Here is a 26,708-nt window from a genome sequence, read left to right as displayed (position 1 = left end):
AAAAAAAAAATATTTTTCTCCTCTTTTACTTTGAAAAAGGAAAAAATTATCTGATCTCAGTTGTTTGGTCTTTCACAAAACACTACATAACTGAACAGCTAAAGCACAGTGATTTCTACATGCCAGATATCACAGTGTATGCCAAATGTTAACAAACATCCCCTGTCTTTGTCAGGCAAAAATACATGGGGACAGTGCAAAGGTTATAACCAGAAGGGAGCAAGTGCAGACCACATCTTACTTGTATTTAATCTTACCAATTTTGGAAAGTTTTTTCTTTAATTCATACACTGTCCTGCCCAGAGGACCCTTGGCTGAGGCTGCAGATTTTGGAGTCTTTGCAGAACACATTACTCATAGTCTTTCCCTTTTTTAAGGGCAGCATATGAATGGTACTTATGAAGTGTGCTTAAAATCATACTTTGGTTGGTTTAGCTATATAAGCTAAGATGCCTGAAGAACTCAGAAGTTTCTAATGGAGGCTCTGCCCCCTCACTTTCAATACCTTTTTAATTACTGCTTGATTAAGCTCACACTTTCGAGGAATATTAGGAGTAGCAACTACGAGCTCCAGTATCGGATTAAAACCCCAGCGTCTGTCACCAGCTACAGAAAACTGCTCCCAAGCAAAAGTGGCAGCCCAAAAGCAAGCATAAACTTGCTTTGTTTCAAAAGAAGTAAGTGGACCACAGAGAAGATGTTGCTACCTCAAATAGTTGTGTGGGGAAAACCCAAGAAGCATGTTGGAAGTGAACAAAATTAAACTTGCTACAAAGACATTTCCAAGAGCACTAAGTAAAACATACTAACATTCATGATGTTTTTAGGATTGCCATAAGGGGAAGACGCACAAAGATTTGTAGTGAACCGCCTGTCAGTTCTCTCCCTGTAATATTTGCTTGCAATCTCTGAAGATCCTCCTTTTAGGGCTTACTACACACTCTATTTGTTCTACTTGAAACGAATTCAAACCAAACCTGCCGTAGGTTACAAAACCTGCAGGCAACGCTGGCATGCCCACGGCTCCTAAACCTCTCCCTCTGCTCCAAAGCTACCTCATCAAGGCCAGGTTCCCCCAGTGCTAAGCACCAAATGACATCCCCTTTTGCCCCTCTGCCACAGGGCTGCCTCTGCACAAGATGCAGTCAGCAGCAAGCCACAGGCAGAGAACACATCGCAAAGGATGGCAGACACAAGAATGCAAAGAGATTAGAAGGGGGTTATGCTGAGCGATAGGAGACAGATCCACAAAGTCAGTGTTCCTAACAGTTTCCAGCTCTGGAGGTCGGTAAGCACCAACTGATGGGAACTGAGTGTTTGCAATCAGTTTATAACATTATTCACCTATGTTCTTATGATCGTCATGAAACACTCCCTACTGCCCACCACGGGAAATCAGTATACTGGCTCAGCTGATCTGTACCGGTCCAGTACAGGACAGATACTCTTGTGGAAATTCAGGAAATTGCAGTCCTTTCCACCTGACTTCTTCATAGACCCTTTTTAAACTTCATCCTGAAACAGAAACAAAAAGCAGCACAGAAGCTCTATCTTCTCTATTGCTTTAGCAGTTCATGTTTAATCTGTCAGTGAGCTCTGTAACCAGAAAACAACCAGCGATGGTCAGGAATGCAGAATATCCTGGCTCCAGCAGATCTCCTTACAAATCAGAACATTGATATCTGCTGCGACTAGCAGCCAGCTAGCAATTTGTGACTCTGGATCCAGAAGGACAAACCGAAAAATTCAAACACACGAATCCTTTCAAAGTGCCGTGCAGACGAACAGAGTGCATCTTTCAGCAGGAGAGGTTCAGACTCAAACTGGGATTAGGTCGCAAGCAAACAGAAGTCTGATGGACTTAACTTAGCCTCTTGCAAATATTTGCCAACATCATAAAACCATCACTGTGGTATGCACAGCACTTTCTCCTCAGAAGAAAGAGCAGAATGGCATAAACTACTATAAATTGTGGCTTAGATGCAGGAGCCCAACTGGTGGACAGAAAATTGACACCATCTGCTTTGCACTGACTTTCAGACAATACCATGCAAACTTCATTTTAAAGCACCATGTTAGTTAAATTCGGCCAGATTCTGAAGCTGAAAAACCATGAAGAGTTGATAAGATTATTTGTTCGTTATTTACATTTGTGTAATTTAACCCATTTATCATAAATCTGTGCTTTCTTTCTTTTGCAGTTTAATTCCTGAAATTCCAGTAGCAGTATTTCTACACACCTTATCCTCTACATACTGTAATTTTTTTTGAGAAGCCCTGACTCAAAGAAAGCTACTGCTAACTCCACTTTGCAGATGAAAAGCTCAGCCACAAAAACATGTACTGAAAGCAACAAGGTAGCCTGTAGCTCCATGAACTGAACGACGAACTGAACTCAGATCTTGTCAGTCTTTTTCCTCCCAAGACAGGTATGAACAAACCTTGGTAGCAAGCCAGCTTTTTAAAAGCCAGGCTTACAACAGGCTTTTTTCTCACATTTACAAATGGGAAAGAGTGACAATCCAAAACCACAATCTGAAATACTAAATGATAACTCTAAAAACCCTAGAACTTTCTGAGAAGGAAGCAAGCTCACCACACCACTGTTCAAAAGTTGTGTGCATGGCAGAATGCAGATACAAATAATTATTCCAATATGCTGCTTAATTTTTATTATTTTCATTCACACATTACATCTCAGTGTGAACAGCACCAACCAAACTTCTAGCATACTTGTTCATCAAATCCCACAATACCAGGACTAGTGACACTTGATGGAACTAGCATAGTACAAATTTAAAGCAGATAAAATGAAACACTTCTTCACACAGCAGGCAGTGAACTTCTGGAGCTTGCTGCCCCAGGACACCGTGGAGAGGAACGACATCAGCAAGTGGGAAAAGGGATTAAACAAACTCACGGACAGCACGTCCATAGAGTACTTGGCAGAGACATCCCCCAGACATCCCTAGTGCACCAGCGGTAGATGCTGCAGCAGCAGAAGGGGGATGGAGCACAGAGCAGCCAGACCCGCTTGTTCTCATTCACCAGCATCTTCCACTGACAGTGCTGATGTCGGCACTGGAGAAGCAGACTCTGGGTCTGACCGACCTGAGCATTCCTGCGCTCTCAATACCTCTCTGCCCTCAGACAACATGCCAAGGATACTTAAATCCTTCCTTCCCAACCTTTTCAGTGACAGAAAGGAGACCAGAACATGCTTTTATTGTGAGAATCAATTTTTGTACAGTAATTTTATTATGTAAAGGTCTCCATAAGTGCCAAATCACCAAATGACCATTTAGTCCTTCAGCAGCTCTTTGTTTCTCAGTAAAAGTAGTGGGAGAAAAAAGAAAATTAAAAGGAGTAGGTATAACGGATTCAACCCATCAGGATGCAGATTTGAGGAAAAAAACATACAGTGATCTTCAGTTCAGTGTCCATTACTATGTTTGCAAAGTTACAACATTCTTCTGTTCTTATTTTCACATTCTCATAGAAGAATGCATAATTAGCCTTGTGGGAGGGAGGAATAAATCAGACAAAGAAGATTCATGTGCATGTTCTACAACATGCTTTAAAAGGTTTCAAGCAAAAACACAGAAGAAAGCCTAGCTCTCCCTTAAAGTCCCGGGTGGGGGGGCGGGCAGGGGGAAAAGAGGTAATGTCACTCTACTTAACAGCTCTCAATGGAAACGTATTGATAATGTTGCAGAGAAGCTGCATCTGGCTCATGAAGTCAAGTCATGAGAAGCTGGGAGAACGTATTATGAAGGCCGTACTATATGGCTGCCCTCTTCTAATGTTTCTCTGTGGGCAGCAGTTACTGGTTATTGTGAGACACAAGATTACTGCTGGACATGGAGATTTTATTTCATCTGGTATTGTTATATTTGTGTTTGTAGGCTGAGTTACTAGTGAACAGACCTAACTGAAAGCAGAATGAATGTCATAGCATCAAATAACGCAGACCCATACATTTCAGATGAAACATTTGATGGTGTCTTGTGCTACACTGCAACAGAGAACCTCCTTTTGTTCATTCCAATGCCTATGGGAACATGGACCAACCTGGGAGAAAACCAAAACCAAATCCCAGAGAAGCAAATTTCTCAAGCTCACCTTTAAAGCTCAACCTTTTTATGAATCTTATCTAATATGCACCAAAACTGTTTAAGTTTCTCTTCACCTTTCATCAAGATAAGAGGTTTCTTTGCCACCTTCTTAAATGGTAGCCTGGTTTAATGCCACAGGCAGATAGCTTTGCGTTGGAGTGCTTTAATATGTTTTTATATCGCATATAAAGCATGCAAACATAAACCAGTTTGTTGAAAACTACCCTCTTTGTGGAAGCTGGCTGTAATTCTGAGCAAGTTTTCAATTTTCACACTGCTGCTAGGGTAAAACATTTTAAAGAGTTTAATTTTTACAGTGGCTTCAATGACACGAGATTATCTAACAAAGTAATGGTTAATCAATAGAGGGTTTAGTTGTCAGGTGAAACATATAACACACTAAAAGGGATTGATTGCAAGGCTCCTCCTTATTTACTAGGAGGTATATATTTAAAATGACACAAACTTGTTACCAAGCTGCATTCCTTTAACCTTGCAAAAGCTGTTTGAGAACAGTGTTAAGCAGCCCTATAGCAAAACAAGCTCTAATGAAAAAATAAAAAACCCTACAAATATATGGCAGCACCAAATCATGTCAGAAGCAGGGGAACCACAAAGCTGTATTCACTCTCAGCCAAAGGCTTAAAATGCCACAGAGACACTAGACTATGGTTCACTAAAGATAGAGCTGTATCTGATATCATTCTGTGTCTTTGGTTACATTTTTCTTTTTAAAGAAAGTATGATCCTGCTCTTTGACATAAACACATAAACATTTCTACTCTTGTCGGCGTAACTCTGGACAAATACCACATACCAACCTGAAGCCTCGAACCCCAGGCAGAACCATGTGTGAGTACGCGCAGCTTTTCCACCAACTGAAATCCACTTTTTTGGTCATTTATTCCGAGAATCCCCAGTCCCTGAGCAAAACTCCACGTTTTAATAGAAGCTACAACCCAGGAGTTCAATAAGATTTCCCCCCCAATAGTTAATAATTAGATGATTTATCAGAGAAAGATAACACTAATAAAAACACAGCAAAAAGACAAAAACCATACACTCCCTTCAAGTCATTTTCAGGGAAAAGATTATTAAACTGTTCTTTTTGAACAAGGGCTTTTGTAGCTAAGCACAAATTGCCAAGCGGTTAGAAATAAAGTTATTAGACTCCGAAGAATTCAGCAGAAGTGGGAAGTCATATAAACAAATCACTCCAGCAGATTTGGAAAGATCGCTTTCATCTCACTTAGAGTCTTAGGAGACTTGCATTAATTACCCTTTAAAGGTCTTTCACATGGACTATTTAAAATAAATGCAATTTATTTATTTATTTCAAATGAGGTGCTTCTTCTGAAAGAATTAAGTAATCTCAACAAATTTAAAAATGTTTTTATAAACAGGTAATTAAAAAGAAGACTAGAATTAAGTCAAGCTGTAAGACATTACCCAGGATTCACTGTGATTATATTCTTAAGGCAAAATTTTTGTTATTCCTAGACCAGCCTTGGGAAGGGTAGTCTCCACGGAAAGTTATAAGACAAAGTAAAGACTAGCCAAACAAAAAACTATATCATTTACAGGATTTTCCCTAAAGCACAGTTTGTCATATTGCAATTACACCTTGCCAACTGTGAAATCCAGAGTCCTTAATATTGCCACTAGAGGGAAGACGTGTCTCAACACATGGCAATGGTAGTTGGGGAGTGGGTTTTCTTGAGCAATTACCATAACAAAGCTCCCTTGGCTGTGTGTACCTTCTAATTACTCCGTATGATTAAAATGACTTACCTAAAACAAACGGAGGGGAGGGAGGGGAAGGTTCCTAAAACAAAAAAACCTCAAGACAATGCAAACAAAAAGCCTTACTCCAATTTGCCTGTTATCTCAAATGACATTAAAGCTGAGGATCTTTTTTCCTCATCCATCAATGCACAGGGGAAGGAACAAAAAAAGAGTATGCCACAATGCCCAAACACCGCGGGGTTGTTCAGAAAAGTAAAAGCATTAAAACAAACAAAAACAAAGAGCAAGATCTCTTGTTAAGGAAAAGAAGCTAAAAAAAAAACAAAAAAGAAAAAGGAAATGTCGTGGTATTTAGCCATCTGGTAGCTGCCTGAAAACAAATTGTCCTCAAAAGAGCAGAAATACAGTATGTCTTCTCTCAGTTCACTGGCTTATGAATCAGACTTTTTTCTTCTTTTTCTTTTTTTTTTTAAATACAGGCACAGTAATGTTAGACTTCTGTGCTACTGCTGCTTTCACTTCCCTCTTGTCCCACTGTGCAAAGATAACCATGGTCATTCCAATCAGATCCGGTTATTCCAACTTTGATGCATCATTTGCAGTCTTTCGGGACACATATTCTTGGGTCCATTGTTCAAAATCCCTCAGGATCTTTTTTTTTTTTTTTCCTGACAGCTACTTGCTGATTTTTAAACCCTTAAATCTTTCATTTTTTAAGGCCCATCATTAAGGAAAGATGGCAGCCAAGTGATTTTTCTTTCCATTGACAATTTGTGACATTTTTCCAGCAGCGTGCAAGGTGTTGAAAACCTGGCAGCTGTTACCTCCCGGGATGAAGCTCCTTTTTTATCCTCCCTTGACAGTTTAACTCAATGGGTCAGCACCTTTAAAGACTGCAAAGTACCACTGAAGTGGATGGAGGCTTGAATTACTGCTCCCTCCCTAATCAGTGTAAACCCTCACTGCAGGTGAAACTCTTCATCTATAGAGGTGCATGGGGGAGGAAAATGTAATGCCCCGAGCCAGATGGTTTTCATCTTGTTTTTTTTAAAGAAGAAAGGAACAAGCTAACAAGGGGACAGCTACTTTGTTAGCTTCTTGGCCTCTCTCATGGCTTTGGATCCCCAGGGTTCCAGCCACACAAGAGAAAGAATACAGAAAAACATAAACACTTAAAGAAATATAACTAGGGGGCTGGCAACATGCTGCTTTCAAAGAGTTGAGAGCCCTGTTCAGCACTTTATTTATCACTGCCCACGTTCTTCGGATGGTAAGTGGACATGGACACAAAGGGCAGGGGGGAGCAGACAACACTTGCAATTTACTCAATTACAGTGGAATGCAGAAATGTGGTGGGGTGACAGATTCTTATTAGCACTAACGCTGTAAGAGCCCAGTGGCCTTTCTGCCACAAGGCAGCATTCCCATTATAATTTAGACTGGCACAACCCACCTCGACTAGTTTTTTAACATGCATTAAGTGTCGCAGAGGCATAGAAATTATTTTTGTTTCATTGTTTGAGAATAAAAAATAATCAGAAAGAATAATCTCAAAAGTATGACTAAGGATGTACTTCTAGCAATTTCAGGAGACTTTTCAACCAGCAGCTCCTTAAGAGCGTAAAAGATGAGGTAACCAGGATAACTTTACAGACCAGGTATGTCCTGCCTTGGCCAGCCCTCCGACAGAAAGCGAATGTGAACTATGGTGTCTTCCCCAGACAGAGGGAGAGAGGGAGGGAGCTGAGGGACCCTCACTGCCTCTCCAACAGTCAAAAAGATAGTTTCAACTTTGCACCGCAGAAATACTTTGGAGAGAAGAAATATGCCTGGAGAGGAGCCCTAAACAGCAGGATGAGGCTACCAGCTGGAATTAAATAGTTGACACTTGCTACTTTTTGTCTTCCCTTTGCTCTACCTTCTCTAACCGCTTTCTGTTTCTTACAGTTTGCTTGTGTATTTGCTGTAAACTCTTAAGATCAGACTGTGCCTATTTTAACTTTGCAGTAGCACCTAGAGCATGTTTTAGGTGCTACATGTAATTTTACAAAATGATCTCAAATCTGTAAGAGTGAATTGAAGTAATATTCTGTGCCAAAATGTTAAGAGGGAAAATTCTTGAAAATGCTAAGGGGCCTGTTTGAATGGGGTAGCGGACAGGGATTTTTTTCCCCCGGACTTCCATCTGGAAGCTTACAGAAAGACAGCAGAGTCCAATGCGAGGTTTGCAGGAGGTGCAGTGTGGCAGCCTCGCGGCTGCCAGCATTTCCCCACAAGGCACCTTCGCCCACAGACAAACCACAGCGGCAAAAGGCACTTCATTATTGTTCCACCAAAGAGAAGGGAAGGAAGGGTTTTAAACAACCTGCATTGTGCCTGTCTTCTTTAAAAACCAGCAGGGTAATCAAGTTCAGGGCAGCTCCGGACAGCTGCCCTGTGACCTATTCATGTTGACCCCCGCTATTCATCACTTTCCCTAGGACTGTGAGGGCAAGCTCCCAAGGAGTGACCACCACAATAGACAGATACGAGCCAACAATAATACGGTTCCTGCAAAAAAAACAGATGGCACTGCAATAAATTTACAAATCTGCATTCATGGCTCTGTTAAAAACACCCAGAAGCTAAAAGGCTGGAGGGGCCCCCAGAGAGCTTCCCCTTCCCAGTTTCTAAAGGCCAGCTCTCTCCCCAAGACTATAGAGCTCATGTTCTTCATAAATGAAGAATGGAGACATAGCCCTTAAAATAACAAATGCCTGACCTAATCAATCTAGTGTTTGGGTCTAACGCTAAATGATAGACACTGAAAACTAATTATGTTTTTTGGCAAGGAAGTTGAATTAAAATGGAAACACACAGGTTAAAAAGGCACTGAAGCATTTGTGAGTCCCTTTGAAAGGGCAGCACACACACGCACAAGCTCACACGCAGGGCTTGAAACAGGAATCTGATTCAATAACTCATGTATTTATTTTTAAAATGAATCAGATTAGTCCCATGTGTGACCTGCCGGTCCATCTGTATGAGCTGGACTTAATGGGCACTCTTCTCACGCTTACTTCAGTTTGAAGTATGAGAGAGATAAATTTAGTTTAATTTTCAACAGCTCAAGCTATCCATTTTCCAAATGGACCATCTGGATCAGCCTATTAAAATTAATTTATAACTTTGCAGTGTGAAAATTCGTTTGTTAGCTTAAATAAAGTTGCCAAAAACTTTTGCCACTTGTCATTGTTTTTTCTGAAGTTTGTTTTCATACTATGATTTTCAGTTTACTCCTTGGAAATTTAATTTTGTCAGATCAAGCACTTGTCAAGAACTGAACATTTGCATCCTTACTTCAAAGTCTGTCACAGCTTACATCTTTTCACTGTTCCAGCTAACACTGTCAAGTTCATTGCCTCTTCTGTTTCCTTTTCCAGTGCTGATCTCCACGTCTCTCCTGCCTTGCTGCCCCTCAAGCACCTAAGAGTGGCTGTGGCTCCACTTCCAGCACACCAAGGACACAGCTTCACTTGTTGAGACTTCTGAAGACACGCTTTTCCAAGAACCATTTTGATCAACAGAAGAATTCTATTTCTCCTAGTAAGAGGTCCACAGCACTGAGCAGTGGGGGTCCTTCAGCCCCTGCTTACAACTTCGGATGCTTAAGTATCCATTACACCTTCTTATTACCTCTACCTTCTGATATGTCTGTTCCAAAAACCCACCTGAGAAAACCACAGATGGCTGAGGCTGCATACCAGCACAGCAAACAAGGCAAGAAAAGGTAATGCACCTTTACTTAAACTTGTCGGCAGCTGAACATGCCAAGACATCATACTTCCCCTGAAGTGGTCTGATGCAACTCATTAATTTTCTAAAACTAACCAAGAAGTACTAAATATGTGGACACTTTCACTGGAAAGACCATTTAGGCAAATAGACTTCCCCTTCTCCCCACATACACATATTAAATTCTTCTGTGCATGTAGGTCCATGTTCCCCAATAATGAAATTTTAACAGCAGTGTCTTAGAGGAGGGAAAGAAAATACGAAATTGTACACTCAATATTTACCAAGTTAGCAAAGTTAGCATCTTTCTATTAAGGTACTACTACTGAACTCAGCACTTTTTGTGTATTACTGCTTTGCCAGCATTTGCAGGTCAGATCTTTTAGGTTTCACAAAGTATAGATAGATGTAAGACAGGGTTAGCCACTCTGCATGTTTCCCTCGTGGAGATGCAGATCTTTCCAGTAAGTATCACTCTGCCCATTGATTTTGAGTATATGAGCACATGGCTGCATGTGTCTCATTTCTGCACCTGGAGCTGGAAAACTCCCTAATGCTTCTCATCTATCACTAATATAAAGAGGAGCAACCTGAGCTTCTGAAATGCTCTGACAGCTTCTGTTTATGCCTATGTAAAGAACCAAAATTCCTTCTATGACAGGCACAAAATCGTGGTCAGCCACCTCCTATGATCTAGACAAGAAGGCACTTGCTTTAAGAGTACAGCTTGAGCTTGGCTACAAACACTGTTTTCAACACCAAAGGCTCCAGATAGCAATCAGATGACCCAAGGATTTTGTCCTGCATCTGTCACTGTAAAGACTGAACACAGAGAGACTGATACAATATCTCAACAATATCCAGAAACAGAGATAACCATCTTTGTCATAAACAATGTCCATGTGAATTACTTCTAGTATGAAATATCTGGACAGTACAAGTGTTTTTTCAGGTGTATTCTTGATATCTAGGCACCTCGGTTACAATGAATTGTGGGCCTGTGGGAAAGACAGCTTTCCCTGGACACTAAGAATACTTCTGCAGATTGAAAGATAACAGAAGGGAAACTCAAGAAACTGTACCTTCTTGAACTGTATAATACTGCTTCTCAATATTTGTGTTCTTAACCAATAATCATGAGGAAGGACTCAGTGCACTGAGAAGGCAGGCAAGACAGGCAACTCGTGTTCCTTTTGACTTAACATCTCTTACTATGAACTTTTTCTCAGAGAAGAGGCATATGCCTTTTCTTGTTGAACCTGAAGGCTTACCATCAATAAGATAACTCTAAGATGAAAAAGAAAAACAAAAACAAAACCCAGTTTTCTGGTGTGCTGAGCACCTTGCTGACTATCTTTGAGATACACAGTAGGAGCGGGGTAGCTTTGCCCTCTTCTTCTAGCTCTTGTTGTTTATTGCTGAATGCCGGAAACATTTAAAGTTTGGTGTAACATATCTAATGAATTCTATAAGCAATATCTGGGACCCCATTCATGATCCTACCGTATTGCCTCCTGTCTAAAAGACTTATATGGACTACATCTGTTAGATGGACCTTAGCCACAGGCAGTCCTTCATACGACATCTACTCCCACAAAATCAAGCACTCTTAATACATTATTAAAAAACCCCAATCAAACAAACAAAAAAAACAAACCCCAAACAAACAAGCAAAAAACCCCACCCCACCACTCCTCAAAAAAACAACTTTGAGCACAAACACACAGTATGAAAAAGATATTCCATTCTTTACCATGGTTTTGACCCACAACTCCTCTTGGAAACAGCAGGTGTGAGGCAGTGTATTACCATCCTATTCCTCTGCCTGAGACTGCTGCTCCTGTAGCTGAGATGCAGCAGGAAATGTGCCGATTCCTCAGCAGCTGCAACGTGTGGCCTGGGGTGTTCAGTTAAGTCACCTTCATCAGTGCTTTTTCTCTGATGCACCAGGCAGTAAACTTGGGCAGCTGAGGCATAGACACATTTTTGTTTCTGCTGCTTTAAGGTTGCAATGGTAAGAAAGAGCAAGGTGCTATGTAAAGCAGGATCCGGAATGACTATTTCCAACTTAAATCCCCCAGAAATCACAATCTAAGCCCCCTTTGTTGACCATGGAGATTAAAAAAGTGATTCTTTTGAATTGGTAAGAAGTTTGCTCTACTATATGTAAAAGGCAAAGAGATTATGTTTTATTAGCCCATCCTTTCTCCTTTCTCCCCATTGGTAATTTATACAAGTGTAGAAGAAACAAAACCAGGTCATTATTCAGGTTATTAACCTCAACACCACCTTCACTCGTGATGAAAAGCTTAGTTGTTCTAGAACACTTTGAGGTTCTTGAACACGTGATCTGACACAAGGCAAAAATATACTACACAAACAAGACAGGAAAGATTACAGAAAAAAAGGCTGAAGAGGTCTTGATGAAATCCACATGGAGAAAGGTAAAACTAGAGAGTCACAGCTGACTTCACTATGCAGAAGTCTAGATTTCTTTAGAAAGAGTTATCAGACTCTCCTGAAAGTTAAATCTATGTGTCTGATTTTCCTGGGTACAATGTGACTTGTTCAGACTTCAAAGGAGAAAAGAAAATGCCATGAGCACAAGTAAGACTTCAGCTTCCAGAAGCACTTAAGGATTCAAATAGCTAGAAAGTTTTATTGCATTTTTAAAGAGACTGATCACATACCTGTCTAAGTGAATTCTTCTCGGGAATGATCTTCCTAGGGGGCTCATCATTATTACAGTCTTCTCTCTCAGAGGAGTTCTGTGAAAGAAAGTAAGCTTTAATTCAGTTCTTATCCCTAATATCACTCTGTGAGGAGAAAAGACAGAGAATATTTGTACTACACAGCCTGTAGTATTTTACACATGCATATACCGGAGGCTAACTTGTACTTTTAAGACAAACAGCTTGTTATGGCAGAGAAAGAATTTCTCCTCCTCAGTACAACAATGCACTACTGTGCAGGTATCTATTAAAGAAGCCTGTATTTGGGGATTTATTCTGAAACTAGCAATAACGGCCACTTTGAAAAGCTGAAATGGTGGCTGGATCAGCATGGCAACACCAGTGCTCCTGAACGCCCCAGAATAACTATTTAAAACAGTGGAACCTGTTGAAAACAAAAGGTTGTTAAGGGGTGCAAATGTTGCTCTCTGTGCTCCCTATGCTTTTAATCTGCCTAACAATTACTAATTGCACTGAGTCTGCTTGGCTGCCAAAAATCATAGACAAGTGATGATAGAGCTAAATTCTGGCAAAAGAGGTTGTCAGGAGATCCTTAAAAAAAATTTTAAATTGTGTAGGTACCATATGATATTACGGGTATGTTTTTCACTCCCGCACTCTGACTCTACATATATGTACAATTTCTAGAAAGACTGATGCTCCAAACCTTAGGCTGCCGCTTCCAAAAAAAAGAGCATCAGTAAGACACAAGAAGGTGGACAAGAAGAAATAAGAGGGCTTTTCCAGCATAAGTAAGAAGTCTCCACCAGGAGATTTTCATCCTGTTAACCTCATGATTAAAACCAATTATTAGTTGCTTTACAGAATCACAGAATAGTTAGGGTTGGAAGGGACCTCTGGAGGTCATCTAGTCCAACCCACCTGCTAAAGCAGGTTCACCTAGAGTAGATTGCACAGCAATATCTCCAGGCAGGCCTTGAATGTCTCCAGGGAAGGAGACTTTAGGGTAAAGATGAGCTATAGTTTATCTCAGGACATGCACAGTCTGTAGCAAACATTTGGTTAAAAACTGCTGGGCACGTGTGGGGGAATCTTGTCCTCACTGCCAAAGTCAGCGACTCTGGGAGCCAGTGTCGCTTTGCACAGGTTCAGCCACTGTGCTGACGGAGTAATGACAACAAGCTCTGGGGGAATCCCCCACACACATCTAAAATCAGTTTGATCACCACAGTATTCATAGCCTTAGGCCACATTCCCAGGCATTCAGTAGTGAGCAACCAAACAGGTTTTAAAGAGATGCAGAAAAACTGCTTAGGGAGAGCTCTGCCAGGAAAAGGGTGGTTTTCCAGTTACTTGCAAACAAGCTCAGGAGTGTGTATTTTAAGGCAGAAGCTTGCATTCTGGACTTCTCCCCCATCGTCCCCCAAATAACCTGTCCTTTGCTGAGCACAGCTCTGCTGGGTTTCTTGCAGAGCCAGCTTCCAGCACAACACCTCAGGAGGCAGAAGTGTTATCTGTTGGCAAAAGGGGAGCTGGGACCTGGGAAGAGCCAGCGTGGCAGAGCCGAGTTCGCAGACAGAGCGGCTGCGGGAAGCGTCAGAGGAGCCATGTGCTCGTGTGCCGGCTGCAGCGCTGCCTGAGCGGGCACCATCCCGGCAGCCCAGGTTTGCTGGGCTGGTGACGGGGAAGAAAAGGTACAGCCAGGAGGCAGGGCAAGGGGAGAAGATGTTAGCTGAGAAATGGCAAATAAAGGAAAAACAAAACAAAACAAAACAACACCCCCCCCCCAACAACAAACAAAAACCAAACAAAACACAAAACCAAACCAACAAACAAAAAAAAAACCCAACAAAATCCAACAAACAATGTCAACAAAAACGAACAAAAAAACTCTAACCAAAACAACAAACAACGACAACAATATACCCTACCTGAGATGTAAAAAATTGGAAAGGAAGACTCTGTATAAATCAAGACTTGCAGATCAACTACTGATTCTTGAGGTTTTGTTTTGTTTTTATTTTTTAAAGTAAGATATAGAACCTGCAAGGCATCATGACATCTGGGATGCTGTAACCAGGATTTATAATGGAAATCAGTCCTAAACAGGCCTGATTAATTGCTGTAAGAGGTCAGTTTTTAAAAGTTTTCATATGAAGTACCAGTCTGGACCAAGTTATTTCATTAAATCCAGCTTAGAAAGAACTGCGATCATAAAAACATACAAGCTAGATCGCATATCTCCGAAAGGGAAGGCCAAGCATTAAAGTTGTTCTTTTCTGCTCATTAAATACAGTTCAGTAAGTGGTTAATTCAAGTAAGGATTTTAACTTCTGTGCAAGGAGCATAAGAATCCAAGGTCAGTCACGACACATTTCCAAGAAACGCATTTTGCTCTGGGGGGGTGCGGAGGAGGGGGCTGTTTACTATTTCTGGATGCTTTTTCAACATCCACCCCCTTCCCTACAAAAATTGCCAAAATTATTTCCCCTTCCAAATAATCTTTCTACAACAGTGAAATACTGCATTCTTCTCGCCTTTCGAAGTCATTAAGGATCCTCCCTCAAAAAAACATCAAAAAGCAGGAAAATCAGTGGTGCTGGTGAACTGTCAGCCCTTATTTTGAAATTCCTAGTTATCGCAAAGCATCAAGTTATCTACTTTTTCTTTAAGCTGAGTATCTAATTTTAAGAGCAAGCCAAGGACCATTTTGCATTCATTATCTTTATAGGTGGCAAGGCTAAGAGGTTGGCTGAACAAAGACCAGACAAAGACTGCCAAGTGCATATGGTGGTTCACAGCTTGGCGTCTCACCATTCTCCAGCACCAACACAGCAGCTCCGATAGCAGACTATTAAAGAGGAGCGCTGCTCATGCACTTTTGTCGGCAAGTAAGTTACGCTTGGTGAAGACAGAATGACTGGAAAGCATTACACTTAAGAAAAAGCACAGATGTTTATAACTCCTGCTCATTTCTCAGGAATAGGAAACCCATCAATCCAGGTGCAGGTACAAGACCCTGCATATTTCAGGACTAACTGTAGCTGCGTGGAAGTGAATTTCACTTGATAGGGCAGCACTTAGCCATGGTCATGGGAAGAGCACAACATAATCAACTGAAACAGTACATCTATATATTTCTCTTTGCTGAACAAGGTGGGAGGAGGGATAAACGTGTGAGGTCAGAATAAGGTTTGCTTCAGCAGGACCTCAGCGATGTCTGCCTCTCTTGCGGCCGAGCAAAGGGAGAAACCGCTCTGAGCACCCTCTCGTGGTTACTGAAACGCACATCTCGGGCACAGACCTGGAAAGAAGCATTTGGTATCCAGAGGGTAAGTTGGGTGTACTCACTGGGAATATTAAAGATCTGCAGTGACTGTGCTTGATACATAGTAGAAGAGAGACAGAATTTCTTAGGATGAAAGAAGTGAAGAAAACCAGTGCATACAGGAAGCTGAATGGCCATACAACTCCCTTATATCAGGGAAAATGTTTAAATCCCGCAGGCAAGTCTTTCTTCATAGACTAAAGCCAGACTGGCCAAAAGTGCTTGTGCTTGCACACAGGGGTCTCTCCTTTTGAACAACTAAAAGCAAGATAACATGAGAAGTGCTGAAGTCTCCAAAGCACAAATTGATCAGTCTTGGTGAGATAAATACTACCTCCCCTTTCCATAGACAGGTAAAATGTTTTGGCGGTGGTGGTTTGTTTTTTTTTTTTTCCTACGTGCACAAGGTCACACAATGACAGTGGGAGCCTTGGGAAGAGAAGCCAGGAAACCCAAGCTCACAGTTCTTGTCACCTTCACAATTTCTCTCTAGCAGGAGGTTCCCGTGAAGGAGCTCTGCCCTCCATAGCTCATTTTTCCTAAAATGGCTACTGGCTGTAATGAGATCCTTTTAAACCTGATTTGCATTTAAAACTTCAGCCTGTAATTAACAGAATATAACTCCATGGCAGGTTGTCTTAAAGACTACTATGAAATTATTACTATTTAACTCTCCCCATGAAGCCTCTTCCACCACTAAACACAACATGCTACAATGCATATGAAATCCCTAGACTGAGGCATTTGACGGGAGATGACATGCGGCATTTTGTGTACACAGCCCAGCAAAACACTGCTGGGAACGAGATATAATACAGGGAGAAATGCACTCCCAGGGACTACCAATTGGGCAGAGCTACCTTTAGTACCGCCTCGCTCGTCGTGCTGGAAATCAAGCCCCTGCCAACTGGGGGAGGATTTCTTCGGTGCGGTTCTGCCCTGCACTAATTATACAGTACAGATGCAGCCTTTTTCCAAGCATGGGGAGGTGGGGGTGCGGGAGAAGTGTGTGTCTATGCGAAGAGCACAACTATTTTTTATGCTTTCAAATTCTTAATCCTGTTTGGAGCTGTCAGTGGGGGTTAATGGAAGCCTTGGATAGGAGAATTCCAATCTGGTTGGCAGATGGATAGGTTGGTTATAGCTGCATAACTATGTCTTGCCTGCAGGCACAATTCAGAACACTGTTAAAGCAATATAAAGTCTCTGTCAAGCTGAACCATTTGGATCAGTAGCAAGGAGAAATAATAATAAAAAAAGGAGTTCATTTCTGGGCCTTGCGCGTTTATGCTAGTATGCAGAAACTGATTAATTGTCATCGTGTGCTGGTCTGCTATACCTCAGATTTCTACTTCTGGAGTAGATTTTGCATGCTAATATAATCATTCTCCCTCTTGAGACATTAGCAAATAATCAAATGAAAAACAGGATCATAATTTACTGAGATTCGGGCAATTCTCTATGCAAATTTGACTTGTTATTGCTGCTGCCTCGTTAATCTGAATGCCTTTGACAAACTCCTTTGATTTATGAACTCATGACAACTCCAATGTGTATATATTTTGCTAGATTGACATTATCATTAAGAGTGGGTGGACTGAGCTCACATGAATGGCTGATTTTATTCGCTGGTGTCTGCTGCTCAACAGCTGAGCATCTCCTTCTCACAAAGCCCCTGAGCACCAGGCTCTTCCCATCTACCCATCCATTCATCATCTCGATGTTAATTGGCCCAGGCTTTAAGCAAATTTTCAACACAATTTAAAGGCACGATGACACTGATTACTGACCCTCTGCCATACGGTGCCTATTGATTAACCTGACAGAGATGATGAGCTTGAGGGAAACTAGGTGAGTGCGGACCTCAGGGGGGGAAAAAAAAATATATATATATGTTGTTTATGTAGTCAAAACACTTGTCATTATCCCAAAGGCCAGAATTTGTGCTGCACTGGCCCTTAAAACACACTATTGCTTTAAACACCTGCATCCAATACAGAAAATGCTTGCTTGCTGTGGAAAAATGATTACAAATTGATGTCATGTGCAGTCTGTATTTTAATCGAGTTCCCTGATAAATAGACCCCCTCAAGCCAATCAAATCCCGCTCTAGCCATTGCGTGCGTATACACCAGGTTGAACAGAAGCCGGGGCAGGGTGTGTTTTTAGTGGTATCAGCAGATCCAACCACATGTAGGAAATCTACTTGGGTATTTCAGGTCTCTAAGCAAATAATACAGTGGGAACACAGCGTCCAAACAGTTACAGTAGATGTTTCAAGGGCAAACTGGATGCCACACGTAGCTCAGTATTTCTGTTGCCACACTAAAAGAGATGCTTTAGCACACACCGGTGGAAATTACGCATTTCCCTTTTTCCAGTGCAAACTGTTGATATGACCTGACCCTCAAGCTCCTAAGTACACTGAGTGAACGCAGCATTTTATCAGAGCTTGAAAATAACCAACATCCTCTTTCATGTTTCTTTAAGTGTCCCCGCGCTGCACTTCGTCCTCCTCACCAAGGACAGAGGGGCACTGTGTCAGCCAAGGAAGAGCCACTGAATAAAGTATGTACATCAGCATTCTGCTGGCAGACTGGTGCTGTATGAAAGGAAAAAGAAGCAGAAGGCCTGTCTAACCCCTGCCCAGCCCAGGTTAAGTCTGTCAGTCAATGTACACTGTTCTTCCTTCCCAGTTCAAACCAGCAGTCAGGATGTTTCTCTTCTTTAGGAGGGGTTGGGGAAATCAGGGGGATGGGGGTTGCCCCAAGATGCTACGAAGTTAGCTGTCTTCTAATCTGCATCAATTGCTTGCAGGAAACAGGATAAGGAATCATTGGGTAAAAGTATAGAGAAATTAGCTGTGATTGCCTGATGTCCGTGTCAGCCAGAGTGGACTGAAAAAGGGAGAGGGATGGAAGGAGGAGAGAAAATGAGAGAGATGTGTGGAAATAAGTGCCGGTCTAAGACTAGAGGCACATATAAGCCTTATGTTCCCTTTCCAATAACCTTTGTAAGTGATAGATGAGTCCAAGTCCATTGTTATCGTTAAGGGACTGTCAGCATCCTGATTTTATAAATGCTGTCTGTCAGTTTATAAATATCTCAGCTATTTCAAACAGTGCTAGGATGAATCCTGGCATAGCCAATGTCAGCCTGAAAACAGTATTACCATTAAAAAAAAAAAAAAAGAGTTCGACATCCACTAAAAACATTTAAGGATAGCTTCTCTTTTTTCTCCTATCATGAGGCCTGAAACATTCAAATTCATGCTTATTTGCCTAGTCACTACAATACATAAAAGCGACCCTTAACATTGGTAATGTTCTTTGAGAAAAAACAGCTATGAAAGCTGCAAGTTTGAAGGCAATTCTCTGCCTGTTTGGTAGATAAAACAAAAATGACAGCTGTAACACACAGGGAGATCCACAGCAATGAAAATGCAGAGATAAGTATCAGACCCCATTCCTCCTTGGCATTTGCTGCTCCGAACATTCACTGAGATTAGTTCCTTTCAGAGAACACCATAAATTGCAATGTGTAGGCACAAGGGGGTGACTTCAGCCCAGAATGAAGGCACAGACAAGTTTCCCAGCTCTTACAAGTTTGAAGTTAAATGGTACTTTTGCAAGGGGTTTATGGCTTAGCACTAGAATGATGGAAGAAGAGGGCAAAGAAACTGCAGCCTGCCTTGCAGTGATCAGTATCAGAAAAGGAAAGGAAATAAGCTAAACTGGCCTTCTAGTTCAGTGCCTGCTCTGCAGGCTGGTATGCACGTGTTACCACGATTATATATCTATTATCCTGGTTGCTGCACAGAATCCTGGCTTTTTTTCCTCCAATACATCTTTAAACTCCCCATGACAAGGACTTCTCCACCCCCACCCCAAACATTCGTGTGACGCCTAAAGAAATGAAGTTCAAATTTATGCCCGAGCAGCTCCTAGAAACTAAATAGCTACTATAAACAAAATTCTTAAAATTGAAGCTCTGACAGCAGCAAAAATGGACAAGTACAACACTGCCCCTCCAACAGGACACATACACGTGTGTTCACACACGTCCCAGTTTGGTCTACACCTGTGTTAATGCCGCTCACAGTAACAGAAGTTTCAAGAACCCTTTTTGCAGTTGAAAACCAGGAGAAGATTCTAGTTTTTACATGTATTGAATGGACCCTTCATATTCTCCTTATTTTTCATTCAAATCAATCACTAGAAAAATACACATTTTCAAAGTAATGAGACTTGACAATGGAGCTCCATGACATCAAGAAGAGTTTCAAGTTATTTAACTTATTAATTATTGGTTGGTTACAAAGGGTAAGTTAAGGGTGTTTGGGAGTCTTAGCATTACCAGAACAGTAAATTCAGTTTAATGTTAAAATACTAAAAGCCAGCATAAATACAAAAGACCTGATGAGCAGATGCATTTTGAAGAGCACAAATCCAGTTGCAGTTAAAAACTAAACAGAAATCCAGGTGCTGGGAACAAGCCATTTAGGGCAGTTTTAAAAAGCTAGCTTCATTTCATACACATTTCTCAAGTGAGAGTGAGAGAGACAGAGAAAGATAGAGAGAGAAAATATGGCTAATGAGAACAGCCTTCCCATGTTCCCTAGGAAGCAGCCCTGCTTAACATTTCTGTTCTGTGAATTTCAGAGAGTCAGCAGTGGTAAATTTGTTTTTAATATTCAAGCTTTCAAGCCTTGCAAGCTAGTTGGCCAATGGCCCTTTCTATTCCGATGTTTTTTGGCGCGTTATTTACACAAGCATTACATCCGGAGAGCCTTTGAATATAATTTCACGTGGATTAAGGGAAGAACATTTGCTTCTGCTAATCAGGACATCTGGTTATTTTTGTAACTCACAGACATCTGCATTAGGCAGTTTGACTTCCCCATTCCTCATAACAAGGTTAGAGCTTAAGAAGCCTCAAGGACCTCTAGTTGAAATTTATTATTTGCATTTTTTTCACAGGCAGGTCTGTTTCAGAATTTCTTTTCCTAAATAGCACAAATCGATCAGCACCTTCCCAGGTCTACATATGCTTTTACAACTAGTGCTTTCTATGCCCGATTTTATAGCGTACATCTTGTACTCCAAGATTTTGTAGTAGTTCAAAGCTATCTACATCTTTTTAAGGAACAGAAAGCACATATTCCCAAAAAGTGTGGATGAAAGCATCCAATTAACCTTATGATACACATAACATAGACATATTTCTAAACATTCAACCAGGATGCTTATATAAGACTGGTGTGAGGACTTGTTCTGAATCTTATTATCACTGCGTTTTGGTTTGGCTGTTACTAGCGACTTATCCTGTATATCCGCTCCCCACACTGAACAAAGCAGTATTCTTCCCTTTCTATACTTCAGAACAACATTAAAGATTTCTCCAATCTTTTAAATTCTCACTCAAATTCTTCTTTAGACAGTTTCAGCTGAGGTTAATTTCTCTGCCAGACTGCAGAATTGTGCCACATATACCTCAGGAAGAGGGATTTCAGATGCAACAGCAGCTTTTTAAAGACGAACAGAATCAATCAGGGCTCGGCTCTCCTTTCTTTGTTGCTTTCATTTTGCTACATTCCTTTCACAAAAATTCATTTTCAACGCTCATCCCAGGGTGTTAAAAGTACTAAAGTTAGAAATTATACACTCTCATTCTCAGCTGACAACATTCTTCCCTACCCAGAATCATAGCTTTTATCAGTGCTTTTGTATGCTGGAATATTATGGTTTCTTTTATTTTTTTCCCCTTACATGTAAAGGTGAGAAAAAAGCCAAAAGTTGGCTTTTACAGACTCTGAACCTAAGCCAACATCCAAAAAATATGTCAAAAACATATTTCTAGTACTAACAAGAGTCAGCAAGAGCCAACAGATCTAGGGAGAGTTTTTTTTAAACTTTTTATTTATTAAAATTCTCTAGATACAGATTAACTTTCTTTGCACAATATTTATTACAGCTTCATCTGCATAGGAGCTGCAAGTGCTCTGAGAACTGGGTTGTAAAATTGGCTAGTTTTGCCATAGATTTCACATCCTTCTTGAAGCATTATTTTCTATTTATAACTAATTCCATCAAATGACCCATGCCGTCTCACTGCTTTCACTAACCCCTTCCCCTCCTGTCCCTGGTCATTACCTAGACTTATTTTGGTGGGTTTTTTTCAAAACCTCTCATTCTGAGCTTTCCTGTCAAATAGACAAAAAGATCTCCACTTCTCATCACACCCCTTTCCATGGCTTTTTTGCTCCCAAACATCTAATTCGACCACATCGCCCTAATCTCGCTGTACTGTTTTAGGCTTTTTTATACTTTTCTTTTTGTTTTTTCCTTCCTATTTTTCATTGCAGGAAAGGGGAAAAGGAGATACAAAACAAAGGTATGAAGCAGATGTTAAGCTGTCTGCCCAAAGTCAAAATGACAGCATGGGGGAACAAACCCCAAATTCTGTGTCCCACACTGTGTTAACTTTTTAGCTCTAGTTCCTCCCCAGAATAGTGAATGAAAGCAGCTCACTTGTTTAAGGAAATGGCTAACTCAATGATCTCACTGCAGCGTTAGACTGACGTGAATTCACAGCTATTGTCCACACCACAGTATGCAGAGGCAGCCGTATCTTTGTACTAGACAATGTGGGCCAGGTGTCCCCACAGCCAAAGTGACTTGGTTTTCAGTTCAGAATAGGCTCAAAGTACCTACAGAGTCACAATGGACCAGTTCGGGTGACATAACTCCACCTTCCCGACACGTCTCACAGTAGTAATTTGTCCATGCAGTCAGACCTTGGTGCTTTTTCCAGCTTCCAAAGCTACATTAATTATGGGAAATATCATCCACCACTGGACTATGGAGCAAATTTATTAACTTCCAATACATGGTATGTTTACTCCTATACAGTGCTGCTGAAAAACCTGATCGCTCATACAAAAAGAAAGGGTTTGAGTCTAAACATGACCCGACCTTCCATCACATCAAGTAAAAAAAATTCATAATCTTCTAATAAAAGAATAGAAAATTACAGTTTAGGCACCATACATTATAACATTCAACTAGCAACCATCGTGGTCTGATAACAGCAGCTGCCACCCAAGAAGCAAACCCCTGGGTCATCCTGATTTGGCTACACAAAATTTGAATGTGGTAACACAACAGCCTCTCCTGTAACATTTAAATTTAAAAGCTCACTAATAAATTCTGCTATTACAAAATAATCTCAAATCTGAAACACCATTTTCTTAACTAGAGCAAGGAGTTACAAAATTTTCTTGCAAATCTCACTCTGCTGGGTAAGGAAGAAGAGTTGGACCTGCTATGGAGACCACCAATTGAGGTGGGTAGTCAAGCAATCAAAGGAGGAAAGAAAGGTGTATATAGTATCTCGCCTTCAGATACCTTGGGGCTAGCAAACCTTTTTTCCCATAGGAAATTATACAGCTCTAGATCACTGTCTATTGAGATCCACTATTCACAGCTTTTTACTACAACATGAATGGCTTATTAAACCTACAACATATTTGTTTTAGTTAACTTCTTGGTGGAGAGGGGCCAGGAAAACAAAATGTACTTAAATGCTGAAGTTTTTTTTCCAGGCTGAATGCCTTTCATCCAATAAGACATTCAAAGCAGTGACCCAGCAAATGGATTGAAAAAGCAATCTTCCGTCTCAGTGCCACATTATCATTCCTATTCAGTATTCTCGGTGAGATATCTCAATCAGCTGGATGTGTGTGTAAGTGACAGCGCAGCCCATTGCTGGGTTAATTAAACATTTGACTTTAACACCCTCCCCGTCATTAAGCAAATAAAAACAGATAATTCAAACTGCACTTCATCCACGGGGTACACAACATACATGTCAAAATTAAGAGAGTCCAAGGCCCTCAGGGAGTTCTGCTCGGGGAGGTAATCAGTTTAAATCTTATCTGGTTTATCAATTATTCTATTGATTAAAGCAGGGTGATTACACAAAACTCCCTCTTGCCACATGGGATACATGTCAGCAGAGCAGGACAACACAGGGAGGCTCAAAAACGATTTAAAGAAAACACAGACAGATGAATAACAGTCTATTAGTACATGCCAGTAATCCATAAATGGAAAGCCTGATTCTTCTTTTTAAGCAAGTGAAATAAAGTCCTTCCAAATTAGAGTGCCAATGTTGTTACCTCATCTACTTTAAAATCAGATCTATATGTTGAAAGGGCAACATTTCTTCATTTTGAGCAGATTATTTCTTGCCCAGGATTTGAAACATGTTTTATTGATACTGGTCTTGGAGCACAACAAAGACACCAAACACAAGAAATTTCAGACTTTTACAAGGCCTTATACTTATCTATCCATGACTTGCAAAAAGTGGATGGAAAGGGCTTTCTCAGTGCTTGAACTCTCCCACATACATACATGAAACAGCCATAAGTACAATGCTGGATTTTAATGATTAAACTGTGACAGTTCATCTCAGACATTACAAGATTGTGCTTTGGAGTTTTGGAGATTTTGTTTTGTTTTGCAGCCCTCCAAAATGAGACACTAGCAGCTGTGGGAGCTGCAACTGCCACATTCTCCCAATTTCCAACAAGCCCTCGCACACAATCCAGTAGTCCTTAATGCAACTTTTCTTGCATACAGCCACAGTACACAAAGCAATTCCAGTTACTTCTCATTTTTTATTTCCAAGTGAAAAAAGGTTCAAATGACCTCTGTCTCTTCCAAGGTCTGTTTGTGTCTCAAGTTAGAGAGCACTGTCCCACCTCCACTATCTTCCCAGTAACATTTTGTTTCAAGTTCTATTGTCATATCCTTAACTGGCCTGTACAAGACCTTGCCTTATACATACAAACGGGGGTCCCTTTAAAAATGAAACACTGCAATCTAAGAAAAAAAAAAATTTCTTGAAGTTCCCTCAAAGCAAACAATTAGCAGCAGAAGAAAGATCCACTTTAAACCAGGGACATTTTTTTCCGTAATGTCTGCTACAATCTGTTTCATAATGGTCAGACTGGTAGTGCAAACTATTTATTACTCATCACATCCCAATTTTTAACCAGGACAGAGGGTTTGAACCCCAGTGGTCAAAACACCAACAAGCCAGAGCGCTCCAGTGCCCCACTGGCCAGTGCTGTTGGAGCTGCAGTCACAGAAATTTTAAGAAAGGAGGACAGCTAAAAAGCAGGGCCGAGGTATGTTCTTGCCCTTCACCTTCAGAAGGGGATTATACGCCACTCCATATTGGCATTGCATGTGCATCTAACCATACTTCAGCCTCTTCTTCGTAGATCTCTTTTCTTCTTTGGAAGCAAGCTAGAAGCCTGTATTAGCATGCTGTATTTTACTCTCACCACTAGAAATACTGAGGGTGCTATTTGTAATTGTATTCTTTTAAGAGGTTTGTTCTCTGCAGCTGTTTTCTGCTTGCAGTGTATTTTGTGTAATCAGCACATCATCATAAATACATTGGCTGTTCCCCTGAGGGAAGCTGTCACTGTTTAATTTACAGAACAACCTGGCCAATGCGAATTCTAACACTACAGCACTATGGCAAGAAGTTACCACACTCGGAAAAACAGGTTTCTATGAATTTTTATTTCAAGAGCTGGTCCCAGGACAATTTAGGTTCTAGAAATAGATTGTTTTTAAAAGCACTGTATACACTGGATGGAATGGATTCTTTCCCACTCACAGCTTCTTAAGGCAGCACCAAACTCACTCCCACGTTATTTTAAAGGTGACAACCCCAATCCCCCCAACATGACCACCTTCACTTCTGACTCTATCAAAAGGCAGCACTGTATGTACGTGTCTTATGCTACATGTCATTTTTTTTTTTTTAAATAAAGAACAACCCAAAACATTGCGTTAGTTGTCTTCATTTCAACAAGGGAACGTACTCTGTCGCAAGGTCAAATGTTATTACCTACATCAAAGGGTTGCTGCACAGTTTATTACTCTGAAGATGTGACAGAAGAGCAAGGCATATTCCTGAAAGAGTAAAAACATATGCAGCTTTATCGGCTGAATGAAGAGTTACTTCCTTTGTTTGCTGGATATATGGTTCTATTTTGAGAGAATAAATCACAAGGATTTTTGTAGAAGGTAGGCAAAAGGTGGACAGTTGATCTTACTATATACAAACACAATTTAGAAAATTTCATAATGGTACCAAATCATACTAGCAATCATTTAAGAACTAAACATGAACCCCAAATTAACATTTGGACACGACCAATGACTTACTTGGATATTTCATTAGCAATGGCTACTAGAAGCAGTCAGCCTGACTACTTGGAAAGGGCGCTGAGAAGGTCAACAACCTGATTTCATTTTTTTATACTTATATATGTATGTGTATATATTTTCATATGTATATATAAAATAAAAATGCTAAAGAGAAACAACTACAAATGTAAATAAAATCAAAACCAATTCAATGGATACATTTGTTTTGGAATTCTCCTCCAAAGCAACACAAAACTATTTCATACATATTTTTTTAAATCTGCTTTTCATTTGGGGGGGCAGTAGGTTGTTAAACAAATTTCAATGAAACTGAAAATTCCCAAGTTCTGTGTATAGCAGCAGTTTGCTAATTCTCAGTGGTAATTAGAAGCCCTGTTTAACATCACCAGACATGGGGCAAGTATACAAACATAACAAAGAAAGAATCATGCACATCACAGAGTATTGGTTATGTATTTTGACAAGCATAGTTTAATTTTACTTAGTTTGCAGAGCATTCCAGTAAATTATTTTAATGTACTTGAAAATGAACAAAATTTATGGAACAACAATTAAAGCAAAATAAATACCATCTTATCTCTGATATGGTTTATGAGAATGATCTACCAAACACACAGAAAGCTGAGTGGAAATGGATGAAACGTTATAGAAAACTGAGTCAGCTGTTTGTCTATAGAATAAAGAATATAGGAAAGAGAACATCTGACTATATGCACCATGGAAGTAGCCAACAGAAAGCAGAAGAAATAAAAATAAACCCACTCGACACAGTGTAGCAATGTAAGTATCTCTTCAAGCT

General features: G+C 40.6%; 1 protein-coding gene across 4 annotated transcripts in view; it reads right to left on the bottom strand.

Moving 5' to 3' along the window:
* The window catches only part of BTRC (beta-transducin repeat containing E3 ubiquitin protein ligase), a 123,760-nt gene that overhangs the window by 62,502 nt on the left and 34,550 nt on the right, over nt 1–26,708 (bottom strand). For 3 of the 4 annotated variants that reach the window (XM_065638610.1, XM_065638611.1, XM_065638613.1), the window contains one exon: nt 12,326–12,403. The exons of the other annotated variant lie outside the window; for it this stretch is intronic. In XM_065638610.1, the coding sequence (XP_065494682.1) occupies nt 12,326–12,403 (78 nt within the window). The remainder of the gene's footprint in view (nt 1–12,325; nt 12,404–26,708) is intronic. 4 annotated transcript variants of the gene reach the window in all.

The sequence above is a fragment of the Caloenas nicobarica genome, chromosome 7, assembly GCF_036013445.1.
Source record: "Caloenas nicobarica isolate bCalNic1 chromosome 7, bCalNic1.hap1, whole genome shotgun sequence".
Taxonomy (NCBI): domain Eukaryota; kingdom Metazoa; phylum Chordata; class Aves; order Columbiformes; family Columbidae; genus Caloenas; species Caloenas nicobarica.
Note: the sequence above shows the minus strand (reverse complement) of the source record. Positions and strands in the feature narration are given on the sequence as shown.